The following is a 27028-nucleotide window of genomic DNA, read 5'->3' on the forward strand; positions in this document are numbered from 1 at the left end:
AAAAAAAAAAAAAGAATAGTTTGAGGAGAGGACGATTCTCCCATTTTAATATTTATATTTAGTGCATATCACAAAATTAACATCTATATAAATGGAAACAAAGAAAGAATCTTGCACGTTTCTGTTTTTGCGCACGTGAATGTGATATGTGTCTGCTCCAGGGCTGCTGATAGTAAGCATGGTAAACTTCTCTTTTCAGGACGGCCACAGTATGGAAGAACCTTAATCCTTTCTGGGGTGAAGAATACACGTTGCATCTCCCAATGGGGTTTCATTCGCTCTCTTTTCACGTTATGGATGAGGACACAATTGGGTAATGCCTGCAACCAAAGCACTTTCAAAACTATTCCATATTTACTCTTAACTGCTGGAGCCTGGTCGTGTATTTGTAGTCCTCTGTGTTTGCTTAACTTGCCATGAGTTGATATATTTGTGTGGAAACTCATGCAAAGCTTTTTAATGTTTTGGGAAAGAACTCTAAGCTTTGAATAAACAAACATCATCAGGCAGATGGTCGCCCAGATTGAGTGATTAAAGGTTGTTTTTTTTCTCCTCTTCACATGATGGCCAGCGCTAATCATTTCACTCAAAAACTCAAAAACTTTGATCTGATTTTCAGTAGCTTCTGTCTCAAAGTCTCTCTCGCTCTTTTGTATCCCTTTCTACAGGCACGATGATGTTATTGGAAAGATTACGCTGACCAAAGAAGCCATTGGAGCTCAAGCTAAAGGCATGGCTAAACATTCAGCACTAGTCTATAACTGGATGACTGCATGGCCAGAGCTCAGAGGTTAAACACACAAAGAATCCTGTGATGGATTCAAAAGTCCAAGTGATTGAGGAGACATGCTTTTTTTTTTTTTTTTTAAGGGTGGGAATGTTTCTTAGCTTCTCTCAAACCTTTAAATTCATTTATGCACATCACTCACAATATTTACAGGGCTTCCAGAAATTTGGGACAATATGTAAAAACTAGATAAAGCAGAGAATGCTGTGTTTGCTAATAATTTAAAACTGGGATTTAATGGAAAATCAGAAAATGGAGACACAAATTTCTGAAACTGAGAATTGCTTCTAATGAAAATTACCTGAGTATTCACTGAAAAGTGGCGCATAGTTTTAAGAAACATTCCCGGATTAAAAGTAGGTAGGTCAGTTTTGGAATGAACGCACTTTCAGCCAGACATATGGGGCTGACAAATCGTGTGTCTTTGTGTCGTAGCGTTATTAGATTACTTGAAGAGTTTAAAAGGGTATGTTTGCTGCATATTGATGATTCTCCTCCGAAGGCCACCTGGCATCGGCCTCAGTCATGTGATTCACTGCCGCATTGTGGTACTGAGTCATTTTACTCCCTCACAGGATTTCTCTCACAGCCCGGCCTTGATATTGTACCTTTTCTTTCATTTTCTGAAAGACAAAAGTAGAATCTTAACAGCATCACACAGTGTGCATGTTGTCCAGGCAATCATCGACTGTGTGGTATTTATTTATTTATTTTTTACTGTTCCTGCCTTGCAGTTGTACAAACTGTAGATGTTTTTGCACTAATTAGTTTTATTTGTGTACTCAAACAGAATAATGACCAGTTAGTTGTCAGAAAGAACAAAAATAAGCAACTGTATCTTCCTAAAGTTAAAAATAAGGTCTTCAAACTGTTAGTTCGATCCTGAAAAATACTCATAATATTCAAAGTACATTAGTCCAGGAATTATTTGCCAGTTCATCAATGGATATTTTACAGCTAATTGGAAAATGAATATTATTTATTTTCAATATGACTCTCAAAGTTCTAATCTCTCAGCTCCTCTCAGTGTTTAATGGTTTAGAGATTAATCTCTTTTTGTGCTTTACGGCCAGGGCTAGACTGCTGGCTAAATCTCACAAAGGTTGACCCTGATGAAGAAGTTCAAGGAGAGATCCATCTGGGTCTGGAGCTGCTTAAAGATACGGAGAAGATCAGTCTGCGGTGTCAAGTCATTGAAGCCAGGTAAAATGAAATCCTGCGCTGCCGAGAAAATGCCAGGAAGGCGATTTCACTTAAAAACGGCCACGGACAATAGTGGCTCGAACATTTCAGAATCTGCCATGTGAGTTTGTGATAGAGCCACCGTATTATCACTTCAAACGTGGTCACGTTTGTGTAGCTGAGCTCCTTGTAGTTGAGCTCTGGCAGTATATCAGTGTTTTTTGAGCTGAACTCTTATCACCATCACCCCGCAGGCCTCCACACTCCCTTCTGAGTCACACCGCCACTGTCACACCGCTCACTGCCCCATCTGTGTGTCCCAGGCTACAATCTTTCCTTCTCAGGCGGGGCACCAATGAGCTTGTCAATCAGGACTTGACACTGTGTTATTCAAATGTGCTCTGATGAGTGTGAATTGAGTTTGAAAGAAAAAGGTTGAGTAAGAAGTAGAGATTCAGCTTTCTTTCCTCGCTAAAGCACACTAATTTAACTTGCAGAACAGATAATAAGAGTTAGCGGAGCATTTCGGCGGATTAATGATTTCTCTTGTCCTTTGGTGTGGTGATACCCGCAGAGACTTGGCTCCAAGAGACATTTCTGGAACCTCTGATCCCTTCACAAGAGTTATTTTCAACAACCATAGTGCAGAGACCTCGGTGAGCTCTGTCTGCATGCATGAGTGGGTTATGTGGGTTGCACTGAAGTCTGATTGATGGTTGCCTTACTGTTTGTCATTTAAAGGTTAAACGTTAAAGATTAGGCTGATCTTTTGATTTCTTTCAATTTCTTAATGCTGGATTTTTAGATAATCAAGAAGACCCGTTTTCCTCACTGGGGTGAGACGTTAGAGCTGGAGCTGGATCCAGAGGAGCTGCGTGAGGAGGAGGGGACTGTTACTGTACAGGTCTGGGACTGGGACATGGTGGGCAAGAATGACTTTCTGGGAAAGGTGAGGTTCCCATAATTCTAATCATTTTTCATATGTATTAAAATTCAGGTCATGAGTAGCTTACAAAAGGTTTTATAATTGAGTACAGCGTTCCTTGCTATAAAATAAAGGCTTTCACCTCTTCTTGTTGATATTGTGTGCTTGCTTTCTGTGTCTTTTCCACAGGTGGAAATCCCTTTTGCTTGTTTGCACAAGACACCTCAGTTAGAGGGCTGGTTTCGTTTACTGCCCTTGGGAAACAATGAGGTTGATGCTGGGTGAGGATTATGGGTGTGCTTCTTTGTACAATGTGGTAACTATGCATCTTTAGAGAGAGGCATTTCCTTTCGGAAACCATCAAGACTAAAATTGTCGTAGCAATCATCACATCTTTTCTTAAATGTTCCCAAGAGAAGCTTTTATTTTCCTCCCGGCTCTCTTTCGAGCACTTAAAAGCAGAATCACGGATCTATAGCCAGTGCGTTGATGGCATCTGCACCCCGAGATAATTTTAGAGCGAGCGGAGGGCTGAGTGAACTGTAAAGAAAAGGGAATTTCTCAGGTTCATTAGGAAATGACTCACTCTTGTAAGGAGTTTTTGCACTCCAGTCCACTGTTGATTTAGAGAGGACTGCCAAGCGGTGCGTCATTTTCCCCCAAACACGGTGAGCCATGTGTTTAGAAAATGTCCTTGCCAGGGGCAGGATGATTTAGCGGTTGTTTTTACGAGTGTACTCTAAGCTTTATTTCTTATCTAAACTGCATTTTCCAATCAACCGCTGACTCCTTTAACAAAAACAAAAACAAAAAAAGAGTTTATGCAAATGTCTAACAAAGACTATTGTCAGACTATTATTGTGTTAGCTGAAAATCTGTGCTGTGATACTTTCCTTTGGTTTTAGTGGCAAGCTGGGAGCACTCCGTCTCAAGGTGCGTCTGGTGGAGGATCAGATCTTGCCATCCATGTACTATCAGCCTCTCATCGACCTTCTGGTTGAGTCGGTAATCTCCCCTACAGAGGTCAGCATGACAGCTCCTCTTCAATGCTGATATTAATTTGTTGACCACTCAGTCACTCGCCATGTCAAGGGACTGCTGTATGCATTACTTCTTCCATCTGCAGTTAGACCTCATCTGCTTCATCTGTCCGGCTTCCCAGTTGCGCCAAAATTCTTGACCCGTGACCCGAGTTCTCTTCTTCTGAACAGGTGGAGGATAGCAGCGCTCTGACTATGCTGGAGGAGGTCACCACAGTTGAGAGCAGACAGGACGTGGCAATGACTTTGGTGAAAATCTACCTGGGACAAGGTCTGGTGGTGCCCTTCCTGGACTACCTTAACACCCGGGAGGTCAACCACACCAGTAAGACGAAGCGAAAAAGTGCAAACTTTAAACCGTTTTTAAAGGTTTTGATTTCATGTCCTCCATCTTGCAAGTGTCTAAATTTACTCAGAATTTATGTGTATTTGTGCTCTTAATTACATGTAATAACTGTGGCTGCACTTTGAATATACAGTGTAGGATCTAAGTTTATCTCTGTTAGTCAGTATTTATATTAGTCAGACTTTGCGACGTGCCAGTTTGCTGTTATTGCTCCACTCTCCAGAGACCCTCTGAGGGCTGCTGCTGCTGCATTGACATTAAGGTCTCTGAACACTGCAGCTATGGTATGTGTGTGGGCAGTAAAAGCCTCCCAACACTATATTTACTACCCCAGTGCCAATTATTTATTCACCCAACAGTCTTCCCTTGGCTGTTCTCTGGTCTGGATTAGTCATGTTTTTGCCTCCGCACCATATCCCCATGATAATTCACACTGAGCTCTGGTCTTTGGTTTCTGTTGGTGTAGTTTCTGCTAATAAGCATAGTGCCTAAGTTTCCATAGCAACTCCACATGATCCAAATGGTAACTGCTTGATCAGGAATGCATTGTGTGAGCACCCAGACATTAAAGTTAGGCACATGGCACAAAAACGTACAGTACACCTGCTGGGCAGCAGTGAAAAACCCACCCTTCTCCTTACATCCAAATTATTTACCTGGCAACCCAGTCCCGTTACTATGGATATTTTAGTGTCACCGCATGACTAACATGACATTGAGGCAAGGTCGGTCTGCCCTCACTTGTGACTCTGGACTATTTGTTCTTGATTGATAGACTTGCGCCAGACTAAATAGAAAGCATAGATACTTAAGAAATGTATAAATGAGCCCAGAGAAAAAGGTGAAATGAGGGTGGAGCAAACAAATGCTCCACAGGCTATATGAAAAGCTTCCACTCTAAGGAAGCAGTGTTTCAATCTTAAATTTTTCTTTTTCATCAAGTATAATTAAGCGCCTGATGAGGGTCTATGTGATGCTTTATTAAATTGATTGGGAGCTACTGGATGCAGTAATAAGATCCTTCCCACCATTCCCACCATTCCCACTGTCATACATCATATAAAAGGTGTTTTTAGGTACAACAATAGATAGATGACAGGAAAAGAGCAATAAATTGTTGTGGTGGATGTTGAGCTTCTTACCCTTTTTTAATTCTTTCATTGAAAACTGTTGCTTTGTTTCACTTGATTAAGGAAAATCTTTTTATGCCCACTAATTTCGCTCATATGTAAGATATTTTGCTAATACAATTTTTTTTCCTTCTGCTCTTATAGCTGATCCTAACACCTTATTTCGATCAAACTCACTTGCCTCCAAAGCCATGGAACAGTTCATGAAGGTGAGCTAAGTTTTAAAAAAAAATTATTATTATTATTATTATAGTTCCTGCAGTTTTTTGGTCCCTGCTCTGAGGGAAAGCCTGATGTGCCTGATATTTACTCTCTGAATTATGCAGATTTAGATAAAACAAGGCAAGCTGTCAAGTGTAAGAACAAAAAGGCATGTGTAGCATGTGTAGCATGACAAATGCAAAGGTAACTTTATTTGTATCAATGAGTATGTCGACATAACAGGCTGCTATATAGGGCAGGATCAATCCAAATTAAGTGCAACAGAAAGTGTGTCAATTTTCAAGATTGCTACAAAAAGGAGTAAAAAAACACAGATGATCCAAAAGAGGACAAGAAACAGACAGAGGCAAGGAGAGATGCAGGACAGGAGGTGGTTAGCTTGACAAGCTGACTGAGCCAATTTTGCTTAGGAAGTTTCCCAACTGAGTGAAGTGACCCAGAAGTGTCTAGAGTCATAATAGGAGGTCGTTAAATTCTTTAAATGTTAAGGAAAGCTGCTTCAGTGCTTCCCTTATTACCACCTTTAGAAAAGGATGCACATTTACCATCTCTTATGAAATGAAAAGACATAACGCTGCCCCTCAATTCAAAGAAAATGATCAGCATACTGACAAATCATGTGCTGCTCGGTTTAAATTTTTCATACATACGATCACTTCACTGATACTCATTGTATGAAGTGCTTTGAAACCTAATTTTAGAAAATTGCTCTATAAATAAGGTTTTTTTATATGCATTTAACTAATTGAAGTGAAGGCTTGCATTGCGTATGTCCCCATTTTTGGTCTTAGCATTTAGTCTTATTAATTCATCTAACATGAGAGGTGCTAAAAAGCCCTATTAAAGGGTTAATTCTACAGCAGGACGAGATGAGTGGCATTTCTTGATACAAACACTTCACTGTGTGCTGGAAAGCTGTTCTTGGTAATCAAGTGATATTTTTCACAAGGATATATACACCGTTAATATAAAATTGTCACCTTGTCACATTTTTAACTAGTCTTATGCAAGTTAGATTCCCTGTGGACAACAATCCTGTTTTCCTTTTTGTGAATTCTTCTTAGCATTTTTCCTTGACCCTCTGGATGTTTCCTATCAAGGGAAAGTGTCATCAACGGAGGGAATTTGTTGTCTGTTTGACCGCAACCACAAGCTAAACACATACCAGGGAACAACACCACATGAGAAAATAACCTTCAAAACAAAACAACCATAAACGGAAAGAGGGACATGGAAAACAAACAGATAAACTGAGGAAGCAGACAGGGAGGGACACACAAAAGACGCAGGGGAACAGATCAAGAAAAGCAAAACGAATAACAGTGACCTTAACAGATGTCTTCAACATATGATATTGTTTTGCTATCAGGCTGTTGGCATGCTGTATCTGCATGAGGTGTTGAAGCCCATCATCAACCGCATCTTTGATGAGAAAAAGTACATTGAACTTGACCCATGTAAGATCGACCTGAACCGCACAAGGTAAATCGGACCTAAAACATATCTTGTTGGATCACAATTCTATAGTCATACTCGGACCTGGTAATAGAGTAGGACTGCTACAATTGACAAGAGGGGATTTGTGGGTTGTACGCTCAGGCGTGCTATTCGCAAATTATGTGTTAAAAAGGAAAAGCTGCCACAGGAGACTGCCCACTTCCTTTACACTTCACCCCTGAGAGAAAGACATGAATGTGAGGAAATGAAAAAAAAAGTAAAATGGGAATGGCTGTTGCTTGGCAACTGCCATGAGCCCCCTGAGATATCTATCTCTGACATGGGGGGAGATCCAGGATCTAACGTTCTCCATGTATGCAGTAGCTCTAACCTACTATCTTATCTCGTCCCCTTAAATTATCTCAGTTTATGTGTTTAGATATTGTCAATACGGCAGTCATTGTTTGGATTCCTCTGTAGTAACATGGTCTCATATGTAACGAGGTAATGAAGAACAGAAATGTTATCAGTCCTTTTATAAACTGTGTTACAGAACAGATAAAAGCCTGTCTTGGATAGCTCCTGTTTGCATTGCGTTTACGCTGCAGATCTCAGGGATTCATTTGTTTACAGCATCTTTCTTTGTCTCTGAAGAAGGATTTCATTCAAGGGTGCAGTGTCAGAGGCAGAGGTGCGGGACAGCAGCGTGGAGATGCTGCAGAGCTATTTGACCAGCATCATCGAATCAATCGTGAGCTCAGTCGATCAGTGTCCTCCTGTAATGAGAGTGGCCTTCAAACAGCTGCACAAGAGAGTGGAGGAGCAATTTACCGAGCCTGAGAATGAGGTTAGTGTGAAGCAAAACACACAGAGAGGAAAGCGTGTCAGTGTATTTGTGGTTACTTTCACCCGCAGCTTATCCCGAGGCAGCCTGTCACCGTTCAGTGACTCGTCTTCATTTTTACAGGATGTGAAGTACCTGGCCATCAGTGGATTCTTTTTCCTGCGTTTTTTTGCTCCTGCAATCCTCACACCTAAGCTGTTTCAGCTGAGAGACCAGCATGCTGACACGCGTACAAGCAGAACACTGTTACTACTAGCCAAGGTATGATTCAGAACACAGACATGCACATAGACTCTGCTGTGAATCATTTATCCATGTTCAGACTTATGCACTCCTCAAAACAAAACACAAAATAAACAGTAAAGTGTTGGAAGCCTTGAGCGTGATGCAACAGGCCATCTGTGTGAGGAGATGGATTTTAATGTTGTGGATGTAAAACAAATAAAACATGGAGCAGGAATACGATGTAACACAAACACACGGTGTTTGTGTAACGTCAACAGAGAGAGAGCACTGAGGCACTCCTTGCTTTTCTCACTTTGTTTGGTAATTATGTAACACTGTAGGTCTGCGTGTGCCTTATTTTAAGTTCTGCCATAATCAGCAAAATAAGATTGATATTCCATCTCCAGTCATTTATATTTATATGTCTCTGCTGTGGTCTGAGACCTCACCATCCTTTCATACGTTCACATGGAAAGTCTAAAGACAGGGAGGGCAGCAGCAAGATGCCCTTAGGGAACAGAGCAGGGATCAGTGAGGACAGGATGACATGGAAGTAGCATCTTTAGCTTCAAATGAAGGAGTTGGTAGACTGAAGAATTTTGAAAAGAGTATGAGATTTGCCGGTAGGATGTACGGAAAGGGAAACAGCTGAGCTGATGTGAGCTAGAATTTAGATTAGCTGATCTGCTGGGATTGTTTGAGTCTGTTCTCACAGAACTAACGCTGTATTCATTTTTTAGACACTAATAAAAATGTTAATTATTTGAAAGGTGCTAATAATCTGCAGTAATGCCACTAGATCACCTGTTGTTAGGAACCCGTTTAAAATTCATAACTACTCTACTCAGACAGCAAATCTCAAAGAAGTTTTTTTCACCAACTATACAGAGTATGGCCATAAAACATCCCTCTCACATTATGCTCCGTTTTAACCATAAATAGATCAGATGAGCATGTTAGCAGGTTATAACTGGAATTTGAGTCGATATTTCTTGATATCATTAAAAGCAGGGATCTTAGATCCAGATGTTAGAAGAACAGTAAAACCTCATTCCACTCCCACGTGTGGCTTCTGTGGTTGCTGTCCATGGTGCTGAAGAACTGTTGCCATGGGCCCTCTACAGAGACGGGGAACGGGCTATTTTTACCTCTGTGTGCTGCAACCAGTCTGTGGTTCAAAGCCAAGCATCAGAGAGGATGTAGAGGGGGACTTCCTCCTCACCCTAGGCCAGGTGTGGGCTGGACAAAGGGCCTCGCAGCATGCTTGGCCCCAGGGACCCTTTTGATCTTCGACTTTTAGATATGCAGTCACTCCCTCACTTCTGTCATTTTCTGGAGATTTGATATGGTGAAGATGTGAGTTTGTAGTTGATATCGTGCCTCTGTGGTTGCCAGGCACTACAAAGTGTTGGGAACTTGGGACTTCAGCTGGGCCACGGAAAAGAACAGTGGATGGCGCCTCTTCATCCCATCATCCTTCGCAGTGTGGCTTCTGTCAAGGACTTCCTGGACAAGTTAATTGACATAGATCATGACACTGGTAAGACTGTAACCACCAAACACATCACTACAACGTGTAATCAAAAGCCAAGTCCAGAGGCCATGCTGTTGAGCTAATCAGCCACAGGCCACCTGCCAGTGTAGTAGCTCCCAGCTGATATAGGTGAAACAATACTGTAGCCTTGCAGTGAAATATTCATAACTAGTTGGAAGTCTGGAAAAGAGATGACATGGTTAATGAGCTGGCAGGGAGCTGAAGTGAGAAGCTGCCACACGGGCTGTTGTTGTCCTGGCTGTTGCCTTAATGTCATATGTCAGTGAGGCTGTTGTTGTGAAACATCTTCCCCCTCTGACATATCGTGTTTCAACCTCCGTCTTCACATCACACCCACTTTTTTCTCCTAAAGGCCAGTTTGACATTTAATGCCCTTGAGGTGAATTTGTTGGACAGAAGCAGATGCTTGTTATTCCTCTTTGAAGCTCTATCCCTCATGGGGTGATGGAACAAGACTGAGGAGCCATCTGTAACAGAGTGCAGTTTAAAGCAATGAATCTATATAGTTTATTGACACAGCACCACCTTGTGTCTATCCGGGTGAATATGCAATTAGCTACAGATTACATACAGTTTTCCCTTTATGTCCGTCTTCTGCTTTCTCTGCGCAGCGTCTGAAGTGCCTCAGAGGGCTGTGTTCACGGCTTCAGTCACAGTCAAAGAGGGGTTTCTCCACAAACACAAAGCAGAAGGACCCCAACTGTTATCCCGCTTTGCATTTAAGAAACGGTACTTCTGGTTGACGAGTGAGACGCTGTCTTATGCCAAGACTCCCGACTGGCAGGTGGGTATTGTGCCAGCAAAATTTTATAATCTACCAACATACTGCATATCATGTGTGAAATACATATGAGTATTTACGTTACTGCTCATTTTGGCAACCAGCCACTGTGTCAAGTGTTGCTTTTTAATCATGTTTTGCTACGACTGATGGATCAAATAATCAAAAACAATCAAAGTAATGATAAAAATACGCGTACAATATGCCCATTTGTGCCCAATGAAGGGCATTCGTCACCACGTGTTGCACAAAGAGAAAACATTTTAGTCATCTGCTTCTTTGCTTTCATGTATTTGTGTTGATCTTCTCGTGAGAACATCATTACTGATATTACAATGTGGTGCCTAACCCGTGATAATGATTTCCTCTCATTTTCTAACCAGAGACTGTCAGAGAGAGGGAGACGGTTGATGGGAGCAGAACATCCTCGTCACTAAATGCCTCTCTTTGAGTCAGTCTCTGCTTTGTGTGACTGGAATAAAGCCGAGGGTTAATTGAAAGCTATGGATATTCATACGAACATCGCAAATCACACTGGAGACAATGTCCTGGCCCCTTTTCTCCATGTTGGAGCACTCCAGTCTCAGTGAGATGAGCTCCCATTGGAAGTGGCTGATTTACACTTTAAAGTAGCCTTTGCTGCCATGATGATCTCATCCTCACTTCCTCCTTGCGCCGTACCGTTCCTCGTAGCTTTTCAGGATGAGAAACCTCTTCATTAATTTGCTCAGTGATCAGATGTCACCTTTATTTCACTGAGTCCTTTGTGTAGTATGCCTGAGGCAAGGCATGATACATCATTGCCATCATGTGCATACCTGTTCTAATTGGGGCTGTGGTTTGCAGGTGCGCTCTTCAATTCCTATTCAGTGTGTGTGCGCCGTGGAGAGGGTGGATGAAAATGCTTTTCAGCAGCAGAATGTAATGCAGGTCATCACCCAGGACAACGACAGACAGCTGCACACCACGTACATCCAGTGCAAGGTGCGTTTGTACACCACCCAGTTGCCAAGACAGTGCATGAGTTTTTTTTAAAGTTTTTTAAACACAAAACCCTGACAGTTTTCTATAGTCACAGATTTGAATTTTTAACAAGTTTTATTAATCTCCTAGAAAAAAGTCACTAAATATCTATATTGTTTTCTGTCGCAATGATGTGCTTTATCCCTGTAGGTTTTTCAGCTGATTGCCTTCAAAATGCAGATTTTTCTTTTTTCAGTTCAACATTAAACTTCATGGTTCACCGTATTTCAATTTTCCCAAACAGAATGTAAATGAGCTGAACCAGTGGCTGTCTGCGATCAGGAAAGTCAGCATCTACAATGAGCGCATGCTGCCCTCTTTTCACCCGGGGGTTCATCGCAGTGGCAAGTGGACCTGCTGCCTGCAGGCCGACCGAGCTGGTAATCCTGCTGTTATTACTTCCAGATGTACTGATTTATGTCCAAGACACCAGAATATTTGTAGGAAACTTTCAAACTCCCCTTTGCTACTTTACTAAGGTTTGACTGGCTGTTTTTGATGCGCTCTCCAAATCAATTTTATTTACTCACCGCCTTGCACGTGGGATTAAACATTTTACATTCTTTTCAGCACCAACACTACAGGTTTGATTGTTACTAAGGCTGTTCCATTGACTATTATATACAAACTAGTAGAAACATCTATTAAAATGATATGTTACATTTAGTGGGGTGAAGTTCAGACTGTAAAGTGCCAGAGATGAATAAAAAAAGCTGTGTCTCAGTTGCAGGCTGCAGTAGAACCCACTCAGCTGTGACACTTGGTGACTGGAGTGACCCGCTGGATCCCGACGTGGAGACTCAGACGATATACAAGCAGCTTCTGCAGGGCAAAGACAAACTCAGGTTGGTGCCCGAGCATGTCCTCGGCCTGTATGCATTTCTTTTCCTGAACACTAGAGGTCTATGTTGCTATACAGTAAAGCACTGCTGTGCTGCTTCTTGACATTAGTATGAGTCAAGTGTTTAACTTTCACTGTGTGATCATGTGATATGATTCTGATACTGCAGGAACAAATATCTGGAGATGCCGGATGATGATGAGACAGCGTGCAATAAAGAAAAGAAGACGAATGTGGACGTTCACCCAGGTGACACTAAACTTTAACTTTTCTATCAAGTTACATGTACAAGTGCTTTAATTATTGTATTATCATTATTATTATCCCCTTATATTCTATGTGGGTATGACATTTCCAGGAAGTAATTCTACAGAAACAACATCCTTTTATCTACACATTTCTCTGTCACAGATGGTGCTGAATGCACTGTTCAGCAAATGAAGCCATGTCAGGGCATCGCTGCTCGGCTGTTGGTGGTGATAGAGGACCTGGAGCAGGCTCACGCTACCTTCCAGCACAGAGAAAAGGAGGACATCACCAGTGTTATTATGAATCCCTAGAGTTCACATGTGGACTGGGAGCCTTTAATGCATCAAGGCGGGTTAGGGGTGGGGAGTGGAAGGGCAGCATCCTGTACCAACACAAGTGAAAATCAGCTAACCCACTCTCTTGATTGTCACGGAGAAAAAATTGGCTGCGTGGTGCCACCTCTTCCAGCCTTTTAGTACATTTCCTCCTGGCTGTAAAGAGCAAGAGGGAATTCTTCCACTTTAATCTTTTTGATTCTCCGAGTGCCACCGACAAGAGCGCCGCAGGAAGATTATGATACTTGACAAAAAGGAGGTGGGTGGGGAGGGGTGGAGGGACTTTAAAGCATGATCTGACTTGATATTTTTTATGTAGATAATAAGCAATCTGTTGCATGGCCCACATCCACTTGTTGTGAAATGTGAAAAGAAGCTTTTATATTTTGAGATACTGTACAGGACCCGAGTCACACATTTATATGCAAAAAGCTTGTTTTAGTGTAACCTACAGTACCTGAATGTAAGGTGTTTTGATATTGCTGTTATTATTATAAATGCTTTGTATTTTTATTGAGGCAAAATATCACCATGGCCGCAATGTAGCAGCTTGTAAAGTGAGCAAAACTCAGATTTTAATTGTTGCTTCAGTCCCTTTACACAAAACATCCGCTTTGGTTTGGTGCTACGGCCAGTCAACGTAAATGTTGGGTTCTGATGTAATTCACATTTTTATAATGCCAAGATGGGTAATATTTACCTGGTTATTATATAATATCCATACATGGACACATTTTATTTGAAAAAGAGGGGAATTAACAATCATGAGACACTCCCGTTTGCTAAGTTGACAGTTTCAGAGATTTTTGTGCCACTGCATTGGTTTCATGTGTTTGAGATGCCAAATCTGCTTTTAGGAGTTTTAAAGAAAAAATACACATGTGGGGAATTTTGATCATTTTCCACAGAGAAAGTAGTGTTCAGTGTCCGTCTATTAAACAATATTCAGTTGAATAAAATCTGATCTGAGATCACTGAGATGACCTCATCAGGCATTCTTCTTACCCTCAAGCTTAACACTCTAAAACACATGGCAGACATTACATTCAGCATCCTGTATTGAGATGGTTATTACGAGTGTGTTGGTGTTTGCAGCTTTCCACATTTTTCTTTTATTAATCTGCCGCTCGAGTCATAACGAGAGTAGGCATGAGTGGAACATTGTGTTCTCTTGAATGGGGACTCTTGTTATGAAAAAGAAAAGAAAGGGGAAAAAAACCCCCGCCTGTACCTTACTTTGCAAATTCATCATAATGGTTTGTTCCAAGTGGGTTGTTACTGTGAACACAATTGTATTATTCAATAAACTCCGCTGAAGAAATCAAAGGAGAAGGTGTCAAATTTGTGCCCAGAAAAAAACGAGACTGACACTTTTTTTTTCTTTACATTGATCCTCACTTGGTTTCCATAAAATGAAGGAATGGTTCAAAAAATCTGCTTTGCTGGCTTATGTCTGTCCGTCTCCTGGTTAGCATTAAAGTGCAGGAGGATCTGACTTCAAGCAGACATTGATTCATTTTTGGTATTACAGGAAACCCCGTCACATCTGATAGATGCCAGAGCAGGCTCCCAGTGTCATGGTTACTGCTCTACTCCTTTGTTCAAATTTAATCAACCCACCAGAACCACAGAATTCACAATCCAACAAGAATCTGAATGCAATGTTAAATTATACCACATGAAAAAAATATGCGTGCCAGCAATGCACCTCCCGGCCTCATTTAAATGCTAATGAAAGCAGACCTACCTGCAATGATGCAGCAGTCTCCCTGCTCGCCCCCTCATTAGGCGTGAGAGGTGAGCGGAGACAGGCAAGTAGGGCTTATTTACAAATACTAGCAGGGGTCTGGCCCCCGAGCTGCTGGGTCAGTGACGTAAGGAAGAACGACAACCTGAAAGGGGGTGTGTCTCATCACCTCCGTCCTGACATCTCAAGGCCTGCTTTAATATGCGCCCACCACAGCTCTTTACCACAGAAGCCAGAGGCAGAAAATTACCATAAAGCAAATTTACTACCAGTGAGAACTCTTCCTGCTGCACTCCAGAACAGCAGCCAGGCTCATTTATATCCATATAACGAGCTCCAAAGCACACAGTTACCCAGGGAGAAGGAAACGGTGGTGTTAAATAGGAAGAGGACACATCACCACCGACTGGGGTGGGGGGGGTGGGGGGTGGACAAGGAGAGCCGGTGTAACAAAAGCTCAAACACACTACCCCTGTCAAGGGCACATTTATTTTTCCACAACAAAACACACAAACATGCAACAAGGTCATCACAATTCAATAAAGACCAATAGATTAAGAAGCCCTTTATAGTTAAATCAATGTCTCTGTATATCTTGCTTTTAGTTTATCTCAGTTTGTCCACGTGAACCATTTTAAATAACAATATGCAGACGCTGCCTAAGATTAAACAACAAAAACAGTGACTTGGAAAGGTCATTTAAAATGGGCACTTAAATTGAAAAACTTCAGATGTTTTACATGTCGTGGAAAGAGTGGGGAAAGCAGCAAAACGCTATCGTTTCCTCATTTGTGTAAATCAAAGCCAATACCAGGGGGGGGGGGATAAAAGATAAAAAGGGAAAATCCCTAACTAATAGGAATAACTTTCAGAACCACAGTGCTAACCACCAGAAAACCAGGGTGGGGTTTCTAGAGAAGCTAACATGTTTTCATATGCAAAAAACAAGAAAAACTCTGCACTGTCAATACGCTTGCTCACTGTTTGGTTAACATGCACCTCTAAGAAACGTTACGGCATCTTTAAAGGACATGAACCTAAGCTTTGTCTACGAGACTCCCACTTTCACACACGCTCACACGGACGGATACAAACGTACAGCATAGCCACAGAAAAATGGTAAAGTATCACTTAGATAGAGAAGTACAGTTTGCAGTAGACACTACGAGAGTACAACTTCATATATACTTCATACGTTAGGACAAAGTAACTTCATCCCCGATCCCACCTCTAACCTCTAATGGAATAGCATGGGATGAAGAGCAATACAGCAAATGTTACATAATAGTTCTTTTTAGAGACAATCATTGAAAAAAAAGACATCAAAAATATATGTTTTTTTTTTTATACATAGCATGTGAACATCCTTGGATTGCAACCTCTCTGTTTAGAAACGCAGAGGTAGGCGCCCCATAAAGAAAACATCCATTGTCATTTTGAACCAAAAACAATCAACCTTCTTCTTGCTACACGTAAATCATGTATTAGGTTTTAAAAATAGTAAATTGCATAAAAACCACCTCCTTCTTGTTTAACCGGACAAATACCAAAACCTTGATTTATACATCATTCCCACATAGATCTGTACACACCTGAAAAGTCTAAAGGGCCGGGCGTCGTTCACACTACAAGACCGACACGTGGAAAAGGAAAAAGCTGAAGAAGCGAACATTTGGATTTCTCTAGTGAACGAAATTTCACTTCAAATGGAAAAGTTCCCTGATAGATCGGTAGCATTCTCTTTTGCTGTCCCATTGTATAAAGGGTGTCACAAATGTGCGAAGGAGAAAAGTTGACGTAGGCCAAAAATGTGAATGTTTTCAGCGCCTGGGTCAAAAATCACTCAGAAATACTCTTAATAGTTTGTTTACCATATACCATACCACAAACACAGAGCTGTGGCTAAAACAGCCTGAAAACAAATATACAGGTTTAAAGTATTTAAACAGATATTAATACTTAAATCTGCAACAACTGGCTTATTTGGTCTTAAGGACAGTGATTCGCTCACGATTCATTTAGAGTCATGATCCTGTCCACCTGATGAATGAAAAGTCCGAGCACTTTAGCTGCTAAATGCTCCACAGTGATCACAAGCGAGTTGTAGCATCTGCCATTCTTTGGGTTTTAAGAGCTTACTGTAGCTAAAAGCTACACAATGACAGCTTGTTTTACACAGGAGCAGTTTTCAGCAGGCTGATTCACATGCATAATGAAACCTTGTTTTAAAGTAATCCAGCAGTTTCTGTTGGCATCCTGTTGTATGCACACAACCCAGTGGTATTTTAATGCCTTAACCCTTTTTTAAAAAAGCGATTACAGTTATTGTTGTGACCTTGGATAGATTTTAAATCTTTTGTTTGTTGCTCCTGGGCGAAGAAGAGCTCTCTTTGAAGGTTAACAACAGCTGCATTCAAGAAAATTCATGCCTGAGAAGCAAGAGCCACAAAAGTATCCTTTTTGAAAAATGGAGACGCTAGCTCACAGACAACACAGGCTCCACTACTCATCTAGTGAAAGTGGACTTTAACAGAATAACAAAAGATATTAAAATATATTCATAAGTTTGGGATAAACAGCTCACACCACTTTGTGTCTTCAGCATTGCCACACTGCAGCAGGGATGTGGCCAGCTGAAATAGGCTCATGGTGTATGCTATATGTAGATGAAACTTTGGGTAGTCCATGGATGCATATGCAATTTTAGTAATGTGTGGCGATATTTATTAAGATTTTTCAAGAAAAAAATTTGAGTAGAAGTTTCATTGAGACTGAATTATGAAGCCGGTCAGTAATCTGTCTTAAATATACTGCTCAAAAAAAGTTAAAGGAACACTTTTCAGAGTACAGAATCAAGTCAGATAAACTTCTGGGATATTGATCCGATCAGTTATGCAGCAGCGGTCGTTATTTTTAACCACGTTTCACCTTTTTGGTGTCAATGAAATTAATAACAGCGGCACTAGAGGGGCAATAATGAGACAAAAAAGCAATACTTTTACAGATAAACATTTTCCCTCATCATCTTTTCTGACAGTTTTTTTTCCACTACTTTTCCATTAGGGGTTACATTAACCTGCAGAGGTTGCACAGGTAGTCCAGCTCCTCTGAGGTTGTGCATCAATATGTGCTACTGCCAGAAGGTTTGCTGTGTCTCCCATCACTGGCTCAGGAGTCCAGAAGTTACTCTAGGAGAGTCGGACATGGTCTTGAAGGTCCTTAACCCATGAACAGGACCCGTATCTGCTCGTTTTTGCAAGGAAGAACGGTTGTGCACTTCCAGACCTGCAAAATGACCTCCAGCAGAGCACTGGTGTGCATGCCTCTGATAGGAGGCATGACAGGAGGGATCTACAGGAGCCTATTCTCACTGCCCAACACTTTGGAGCCCAAATGGCATTTGCCATAGAATGCCAGAACTGGAAGGTCCATGGTGTCTGTAACACTGTTTAGCATCATCAATTTGGTGTTGTGTCAGTGATGATCTGAGGGACGCACTGACTTCTACAGGTCAGGCAACAACACCCCGACTGCCATCAGGTATCAGCGTGAAATCCCTTGGACCCACTGTCAGACCCTACGCTGGTGCACTGGGTCCTGAGTACTATTTTTAATTTCCCTCAAATGATGTGGCATCCTTTCATTCCTAACACATTATAGAGTCCATATCAGTGTAAACATCCAGCATAACTTTTTTGCCGTTGATATCTGATGTGTTTTCAGTCTTACTTAAATTTTTTTGAGCAGTGCATATTAAATTATATTTAATTTAACCTTAAATATCTTTCCTAATATCTATATGAGATCAAATCATTTGTATGAAAAGAATTTTATAATTAATCCATGTATCTGGCTTAGACTGCAGTTGCAAACCAAACGGCTGTGATTATTTTAATTGCAGATGTAAATGGAGTCCTGACAAACACACTGGGTATGCATATGCATGTGCAAATTCTCTTTACCAACACAGTGGCTGCGACTGAGGCATCACTGACATTTAAATGTATATTTCCACACTGCTGTGCTTTGATGCGAGAGTTAGAAGTAGCACTTTTCCACTGATGTGGTGCTAGCGCTTGATGCAGAAAGCTTTTTCATGTTTCTCTCATAATAAAATGGGACTGGTACTGGAGCCAAAAAGCAGGCACTGCCTCGCCACAACAAAATAGCTGTCAGTGGCAACGGGAGGCTCCACGGCAAGAAATTCACGGATGATTTGCAGATGTAGCCCGCAGATCCTGTCGGCTGTGATTTCCTCTTTTTCTGCCGCGCAACAGTATATAATGCAAAACTAGTTCTGAACTAGTACTGACATGGCACTGCAGGAGGGAGGGGAAGAATTTAAAGTGACAAACTCTGTGTATTCTTGTGTTTGTGACTCACGCCTAACTAAGAGAAACCTCACCTGCTTAAACAAACTCTTAAGAATATTTTGTGATTGGATCTTGAACCCAGGCTGTTTTCACCTTCAGCTTTAACAAAAAATGGCTGACAACATCTGTTCCCACGGAACGTAAAAAAAAGGCCAACATGGGCCATCTTCATGCCGCTAAAGCTGCCCCACCAATAATAAAGACACATTTACTGTATTTATTTGTGTCCCACGGGGATCAACTACACAAGGTCTACATTAAGGTCATGACAGCAGAATACGCTAAGACTACTTGCAATATAAGACGTCCATAACAAGTCATACATGTTTCAGTCCCTGACATCCTGACAAATTTTTTTGCCAGATTTTATGTGACTCATGTTCATGTGCCTGTGTACAGATATGTGGGACAATCTGTATATTTTCTATATAGAAGAGTATAAAAATAAATTAAACTTACACCATTCACTCAAATTGAGTTTAAATTTAAAGGTATATCACATCTGCAAATATATTTTATATATTCATATATATATAGTTAAAGCATCGCAAGCCAGTTTATAAACATCAACTTAAAAAAAGATTAAGTTGCAATTTAAGACATTTTTCTAAAAACCAAATGACTTAATCAACAAAAATGTTGCCTCAAAGTGCTATGGAAGACTATGATTAACCCCAAAATCAAGCCCGCTGCTGGGTGACCCCTTAATAAACCTGACACCAACGCTCCCGCTCATTAAAATTGATCAGACATATTTATGGAGAATTATGCAGCTCTGGGTTATAATTTATCGCAGAGTAAATAAACATCACAAGATCTCCACCGAGGACCTTCGAAAAGTCTTTATCTCGCGGGCACTAAGTCTAAAGGGGGAGGGGGGGGGGGGGGGGGGGCGTAGGAAAAAATAGTCCCCAGCCAACAACACACTCGACCAACATTTGCATGGTTTGTAGAACGAGTGCTCCACAGCTGAGGAGGAGGCGGAAAGCGGGGGTGAACAGATACATCGGGAAGCGCCCCAAAGACTCCAAAGTGAGCTCACGAAGGCGACGAGATGCTGCTCGTTTCCGAGGCTCAGCTGCTCACTGTGCGGGCACTTGAGCCAAGTACAACGCCAACAAACGGCAAACAAGCTCACAAGAGACTGCAGGCGAGCGGAGGAGCTCCCCCGAAAATGGATCTCTAAGGGAAAGCTGTTGGTGTTTGAAAGACAGAGGAACGTCCATCTGTGTGTTCAGCTTCTCTCCTCAAGGACTTAAAGCCAGCTTATTAATGCCTCCGAGCACACGATTGCACGCTCATCCCTTGTGTACGGTCAGCATGATGGATTGTGCCAGCGCCTGGGTTCGCTCCAACAGGAATAATAATAATGCAGCCTTTTTATTCACAGAGGTCATCGTCATCAGTGTGTCAACTAAACAAATGAGTTAAACCTTGGAGCAGAGCTTGTTTCATCTTATTTTATGTCTCCTCTCACAGACTGTCCACAAGGTTAACCATACAACACACAATTGTTACCAAACACCAATAATCTTCTAAATCTTAAGCTCTCTGGAATCTACTTCATGCACTACAGAACATACTTCCGTACGTAGAAAATAAAATACACTGACCTATCAGAAGTGGAAAATATCAGATTAACCATAAATGACATCACTCCGGAGCCATGACCTGATTTTTCAAAAATGCACAACCAACGTTTGTAATGAATTCACTAAAAAAGTAAACTGGGGGGGGAGGGAAATAGTTAATTTGGATTTCTTTGCGATTTTCTTAAATCTTCATAATACCAAGCAACAGCTGATCCGCTGACAGCTCACCCTGTCGCGTGTGTTTGCCTGACTTTCATTATGTTAGTCGGGGCCATGCATTCTGGAGTTCAGCGTTTTACAGATATGCCTGTGTACAGTTATTAGCCCCATGTCATTTTTCTTTGAGTGCCAAAGAACAGCATCAGTTTGACTTGAAAAAGGGATAAATACCTTTCACCTCAAGGTCCCAACATTCAGACAAGAATCTCTTTGCATCATTTACACTTTGAGAGACTTTGCCAACAGACAAAACTTGCTCAAGGCATGGATCTAGAGACAGCAGGGGGGAGGGAGATTGCCTGGGTTACACAAACCAAAAGCCACCCTTTCTGCAGGATATTTTTGTTTGTGGGGAGTAAAGCGTTGTCGGCCGCATGTTGCCCGTCGTGCAGTGTCCCCGCTCTCTGGGAGATGGCGGGGCATGGGGGTTTTTGTTTCAGTGTACCAGTTCTGCTGGCCATCAGTCCTTTAGATTGTCCTCGCCAATCCCCTGGGCCGACAGCTCTGCCAAGACGTTGTCCAAGTAGTTGGGGTCGGGGTATCCGTGACCGGTCAGGTTAGAGCCAAATTCCGTCTTGTGATGAATCTCGTTCCACACCACGGTGTCCGATTCGCCCGTGGTGCTGGATGTGCCAATGGTGAAGATGAGGCGTCGGTCCCAGGCCATGATCAGCAGCTTCAAGACCTGATGAGACAAGAACGAGAGGATGGTTTGTGACGGCGCTTCCACAAAAGGAAGCCCGCTGTTTCCGTCTGGGAGCTGCGTCGCAGCTTACCTTCCTGCCTTTCTCGCTGTCGGGGAGGTAGCAGTGTCGAGGGAACCCTCTGGCACTGAACTTCTTCCCAGGGTTGGGGTGCTCATTGGTCTGGTGAAAATGTCAAGAAGAAAAAACAAAAGTTACAACGCCTTCACTTGCAATTATGACTTAATTGTGTGGGAAATGTCAACAGCACCCACAGGACAAGCTTTACTGCTCACATCGCTTAAACGAGGCTTTTGTAAAATAATCAGCTGGGAACTATGTTACTTTCAATATGCAGTAATATGTTCAGTCTCTGTCAAAATAAAGTGCTTTGAAACCACTAGCATGAAATAAAAATCTTGTAGCTCATCAAAGCCAGGGTCCCACCAATTCCCTCAACCTTATCAATAAAAATACGTCACACAGTTAAAGCAGCCTTGTTATAACAAATTTCTCTTGTTTTTTGTCCATTTTCCTATTTCATTTTCCTTTTTTATGTTTACATTTTGGTAATATTCCCAGGCTTTGGTTGCTGTAACAACACACTTGCTTTTCCCGGTATTTTGTGTGTTCTTTGTGCCTCTATTAAGCACACTTCTTGGACAGGTTATAAGGCCCCTTTTCACTGTACCACTAATATAATACCACCTAAAAATAAAGCTGCAAGAAGCTTTGATGGAATCAGGTAGTTCAGCGGGGCACAGTCGCCATGGCAACTTGATCAGATCATGCTAAAAGCTGGCTGTAAGCAATAACAGGAAAAAAGTTCTGTGCTGCCCTCTCATGACTCATTTTTTGACAGTCTTTGGAAAGAAGTGCCGAGATGGTTAGAAAAAAAACAGGTGTGGCCAAAAGATGAAGAAACTTTTAAAATAAAATTAGATAAAGCAGAAACTGATATCACGAGACTCTTTAAACTCAGCTCGTTTCAGTGACTCCAGAGGTATGCTATTTTCGAAAATCAGGCATACGGTTCAAAAGTTACATCAGAGGTGATCCAGAGAGAGTCATTCCACTTTTGATTAATCCCAGCGCACCGAAAATAGCTGTAATTCCCCCAAAAGGGGGAGTGCAATGTGGCCTCCAATGAATGGGAGTGACTGATTTATGCCTGCATCTAGAAATAGAAATTATATTTTAGCTTTTGCAAGTAAAATATTGATTATATCATCACACTGAAATGAGACTAATATCCTGTTTTTTCTCACAACGAAGCCAATTTTAACCATAAATCGATCTTCCTGCTAACGTGTGCTGCATAAAAGTGGGCAGATCGATCCAAATACAGCATCGATAGCAGTATCAGGTTGATACTACCACAATGCGATCAATACGTGGTTCCTATCCTCTAAGGAACCACGTAGTCCACCGGATTGTTCATGTTTTTTTTGGAAATGACAAAAATGACCTCAGACATGCATTATAAAACATGTCTGAACCTCTTTGTGTTTGTGGTGACTGTCATGTTTATTTTATGTATAGCCTATAGCAAATGTAAGCAACAGAAGCTGACCCAAAGTGCTTTAGAGACACGCACGTTTACATTCCAGGTCTCCAACAAATCCCAGTTTCAAAATACACGAAAAGCTGAAAGATGTGTTTTTAAAACCACAATAATTTTTAATTACACATTAAAATGTGTTCATAATTTGTAAATTGATGATTCATCTTATAAGTCATGGCACACTGCTCTCATAGCCTTTATAGGTTAAAAGTATCAGTATTTGACTTTATTTACTTTACATTGGTTCGAGTATTGTATTGCAGTATTACACGGCACTAATACTAACCGATCACGGATGAGTATACTTCTTAATGTTCATTAGAGACCAAAACAAATAGGTTTCAGCTACAAGCCATCATTAGTCCAGGTGGACTAATGATAAAGTGATATGTCATCAGTCACAGTTAAACATAAACGACACAAATACATAAACATAAACTATCAATACCATGACACTGATTACATGTGTATTATGTAAATCTGCAGGAATATTGCACCATCTACTGCACTTGCTGGATGAAATAGCCCTGTTGGGCCTACAAATGAGATGAACCCCAAGTACTTAAATGAAATAGCGTCACACAAAGTATGTTAAAAGGAGGGTGCTAGTGTTGTTATGTGTTTTCCTGGAATTACAAAAAGCAGCTCAATGCTAATCCTTAATTTGAACCTTTAGCGTTTTCAATTTATAGAACACAAAGCCAGTATTCTCGTCTCTGTAACAAATGTCCATCTCGAGTTTGTCTTTAAGGAGATCACACACGATGGCAGTTGAAATAAAATGTCATTGGGCTTCTTTCAACTTTCTTCTTGAAGTTGCTTTTATGTTCGAAGAGGCTGATCTTTAAATCTCATTTAGTTTTCTTCACATATACATCGGCAGTGTAGTGTGGGCTTTTCAACCAGTGGATGGCATTCTTGGTTTTAACAAGAAAATCTGTTTGATTTTGAACTTTTTTCTAGTGTGGGATGCAGAAATGTGTCCTTTTGATCATAGCGCTACTTGCTACTTGTGATGATCAAACACTGGGAAGAAGATCAATATTTAAAAATGTTATTGTTTTTCTCAAACTGTTCTGATGTTCACAAACATTAAGACATCTATTCATCAGCGAGTGCTGGGTTTATGGGAGGACAATCCCCTCATCAGCACCTATTACTAAAAGGTAACTACAAAAAGTATTAGCATGGCAGACTCCAACCAGGCAGCTAGAAACTCTCTGCCGCTCCTCTATTTGTGCATGAAATCAAAATAGTTCATGCCATAAAGTGGCTTGTGGTGCAATCAAAATTCAATTCAAATCTAAAAACTGAACATTAACATTATCTACAACTACACAAAAAAGAAAAAAAAAATCAACACCACCGACAACAGAAATGACATTTCTCCATTCATTCTGTACTATCTTGTAGGTGCCCTCGTGACACCAAAAGCTCAGAAGGTTAGAGCGTTAGATTCTCGACCATTTAGAACTTCCTCTGATGATCTTTGTAAACCACATTGAGTCTCTCTCCTGTCTCCTGTCTCCTTCCCCTAACCCCGCCTCCCACTATAGCAGATGGCACCCCTCCCTAAGCCTGGTTCTGCTGGAGGTTACTTCCTGTTAAAGGGGAGTTTTTCTTTCCTACTGTCACCAAGCGCTGTGTGGTTGTTGGGGTTTTCTCTGTATTACTTTGGGGTCTTTATCTTACAATATAAAGCACCTTGAGGCAACTGTTGTTGTGATTTGGTGCTATGTAAAATAAAACTGAACTGAATTGAAGTGAACACACCACCTACTTTAACCTATTAAAGATGTACAAGTATAAAGACCATTATATTGTGCTACTATTTTCATCATACAGTTTTGGGTGCTGGCATAGACTGAAAAGGCAAAAGAAGATGGACAATATGCACAGCGTCACCACTTCCCTACTCACCCAATTATTTTGCTATTGTCCACAGAGTACAGAGTGTAAACCTGACCATCTATGATGATCACTCATGTTGTCTAGAGTGCAGGCTGAACTGCAGGAGGGGAAAAAGACAGACCTACAGTAATGTCCCCTGGCAATAGTGTATTGTGTTGTTATGCTGATCTGAGTGGTCAGATGACCCCCAGCGCTATCCCTGGGGGCTCTATGCCTTCTCCGCTGGTGGAAAAAGGTCAGCTTATTGACTCAATTTGAGCTCATCTCAGGAGTCAGGAGAAAATACCAGCCAAAATACCACCAGCTCAGACCCGGTGAAATCCAATTGCAAATCCAAGCTGTTTAATTTTCTTATTAATGTTAATCAGTTTGATGTATAAGCTGAAAGACAAATCAACTAAGGGAAGGCGGACTTGTATGCCTATATTTATAAGGACAAAAAAACATACATGTTTTCACTCTATATATTTCTTATACAACATAAGCCTTTACCATGAGAGAGAATTACTCTTAGATACTTCTTTGTCTTTGCCCTGAATCACTGCTTAATTCCTAAAAATGCTGTTTCCTCAGGATCCCGACACCTCAGCTTCCTGCGTGAGTAACTCTCCATCCAACTTAAGCGGATAAGCAGTTGTAAAAGGTCACAGATTTAGAGGCAAGAGACAGCGGATCAGGGTAGAAAGGCAGGGTGGTGGATTAGGTGAAGTGAGACGGCTCTCACCTGGATCCCGGCAGGAATATCGTAGACAATGCGGATGGTCTTTGAGTCTGGATAGCCTGGCAAGCAGTGTGGTATGACGTGGTACTCCATCTTCCCGGGGGGCTGCGTGCCTGTTTTCTCCCCATAGATGGTTTTGCACGTTGGGCACTGAAGACTGCCATCCTGCTTTGGAGAAAAATAATGATTTGACGTTAATGACGCAATAAAATTAAACCACTTTGTTTCCAAAACCCCAAATTAAATGGATGATTTGCAATTTTTTTTTCAGCCTAGAGACAATATATCAAATATTGAGACTGAAAAATGCCTTTTATTTGTTTCTGCTCATTTTTAATTTCAAATAGAATGATTCCAAACAGCAGATAGACGATGTTAGGAACTAACTGGTAAATATATTTTAATATTTAGTGGATAAAAAAACATATTTTTCTCAGGAGTTGTTAGTCTTTATCCCCAAGTAGAGCTGGGAAAAAATACACCACTGCAGTTCTTTCTGGAGCCACAGTAGGATTTACACATCTATTATAATGTAGTACAGCAATATCACCTATCGCAGCTTAAAGAAAAATCTAAATTCAAAGAGGGGAATTTTAAAAACTGGACAAATAAAAAGTAGAATCATCTGCATAGATTGTTACAGTAAAATGTAAATAAGAAGTTTGTTGTTTTTGTTACTTTTGTAATTCACACTTTTATTTAAAGGGGAAAAATGGTGTGATCACATTACACCCATATTGGCTTCCTTAGACTGGCTTTACTTCCATTTCAGGATCCAGTTTAAACGTTTATTCCTTCTTTTTAAACCTCATGGTTTGTCACCCTGTTACTTAACAGAACTTTGGAAACCCTAGACTCTTAGCTGAGCACGGACATCTACGAACGACCTGCTCTTGGAAATTCCCAGATCAAGGATTTAAATTAGAGGTGATTGAGACTTTTCAGTGGTGGCTCCCAATCTTCTAAAGACCCATTTGTTCTTGCTTTCACGTCTAGTTGAGCAGAGTTCCCTGGCTTTATTGTGCAAAAACAGACTTATTTACTTTGTTTTATTACATTTCTGTTGTATATTTATTGTTCATTTAGTGATCCTTGTGTATAGTGTGTATTTTGTACAAACTGTACAGCATTTTGGTGAACTGAGGTATTTTAAATGCACAATAGAAACTTTGATTTGTCTTGATTTTTTTGTTCTGGAGCACCAACAGTGCAGCATGGTGTTCTTTTGTTTGCAGTTGCAAGCAGTGAATCTGAATTTCCTTCAAGCAAACTTCAGTGTCCAAAGTAATTTTACAA

General features: G+C 41.1%; 2 protein-coding genes across 5 annotated transcripts in view; one reads left to right on the top strand and one right to left on the bottom strand.

The window, feature by feature from the left end:
* Positions 1-14243, top strand: part of rasal1 (RAS protein activator like 1) — a 17330-nt gene extending 3087 nt beyond the window's left edge. The window contains exons 3-21 of one of the 3 annotated variants that reach the window (XM_005729513.2): positions 200-313; positions 669-730; positions 1861-1990; positions 2544-2625; positions 2775-2918; positions 3084-3175; positions 3800-3917; positions 4106-4259; positions 5555-5619; positions 7002-7114; positions 7724-7916; positions 8037-8174; positions 9534-9678; positions 10305-10477; positions 11321-11458; positions 11742-11877; positions 12222-12342; positions 12508-12587; positions 12750-14243. In XM_005729513.2, coding sequence (XP_005729570.1) covers positions 200-313; positions 669-730; positions 1861-1990; positions 2544-2625; positions 2775-2918; positions 3084-3175; positions 3800-3917; positions 4106-4259; positions 5555-5619; positions 7002-7114; positions 7724-7916; positions 8037-8174; positions 9534-9678; positions 10305-10477; positions 11321-11458; positions 11742-11877; positions 12222-12342; positions 12508-12587; positions 12750-12898 — 2347 coding nt within the window. In that variant the 3' untranslated portion in view covers positions 12899-14243. The remainder of the gene's footprint in view (positions 1-199; positions 314-668; positions 731-1860; positions 1991-2543; positions 2626-2774; positions 2919-3083; positions 3176-3799; positions 3918-4105; positions 4260-5554; positions 5620-7001; positions 7115-7723; positions 7917-8036; positions 8175-9533; positions 9679-10304; positions 10478-11320; positions 11459-11741; positions 11878-12221; positions 12343-12507; positions 12588-12749) is intronic. The other 2 variants (XM_005729514.2, XM_005729515.2) reach the window with 2 other exon arrangements.
* Positions 14244-15136: 893 nt separating this feature from the next.
* The window catches only part of dtx1 (deltex 1, E3 ubiquitin ligase), a 48312-nt gene continuing 36420 nt past the window's right edge, over positions 15137-27028 (bottom strand). The window contains exons 9-11 of one of the 2 annotated variants that reach the window (XM_013909923.1): positions 25736-25900; positions 21630-21719; positions 15137-21538 (exon numbers count right to left, since the gene is read on the bottom strand). In XM_013909923.1, coding sequence (XP_013765377.1) covers positions 21314-21538; positions 21630-21719; positions 25736-25900 — 480 coding nt within the window. In that variant the 3' untranslated portion in view covers positions 15137-21313. The remainder of the gene's footprint in view (positions 21539-21629; positions 21720-25735; positions 25901-27028) is intronic. The other variant, XM_005729518.2, reaches the window with a different exon arrangement.

Source organism: Pundamilia nyererei, unplaced genomic scaffold (genome assembly GCF_000239375.1).
Source record: "Pundamilia nyererei isolate P.nyererei 1_Seehausen unplaced genomic scaffold, PunNye1.0 scaffold00033, whole genome shotgun sequence".
Lineage (NCBI taxonomy): Eukaryota > Metazoa > Chordata > Actinopteri > Cichliformes > Cichlidae > Pundamilia > Pundamilia nyererei.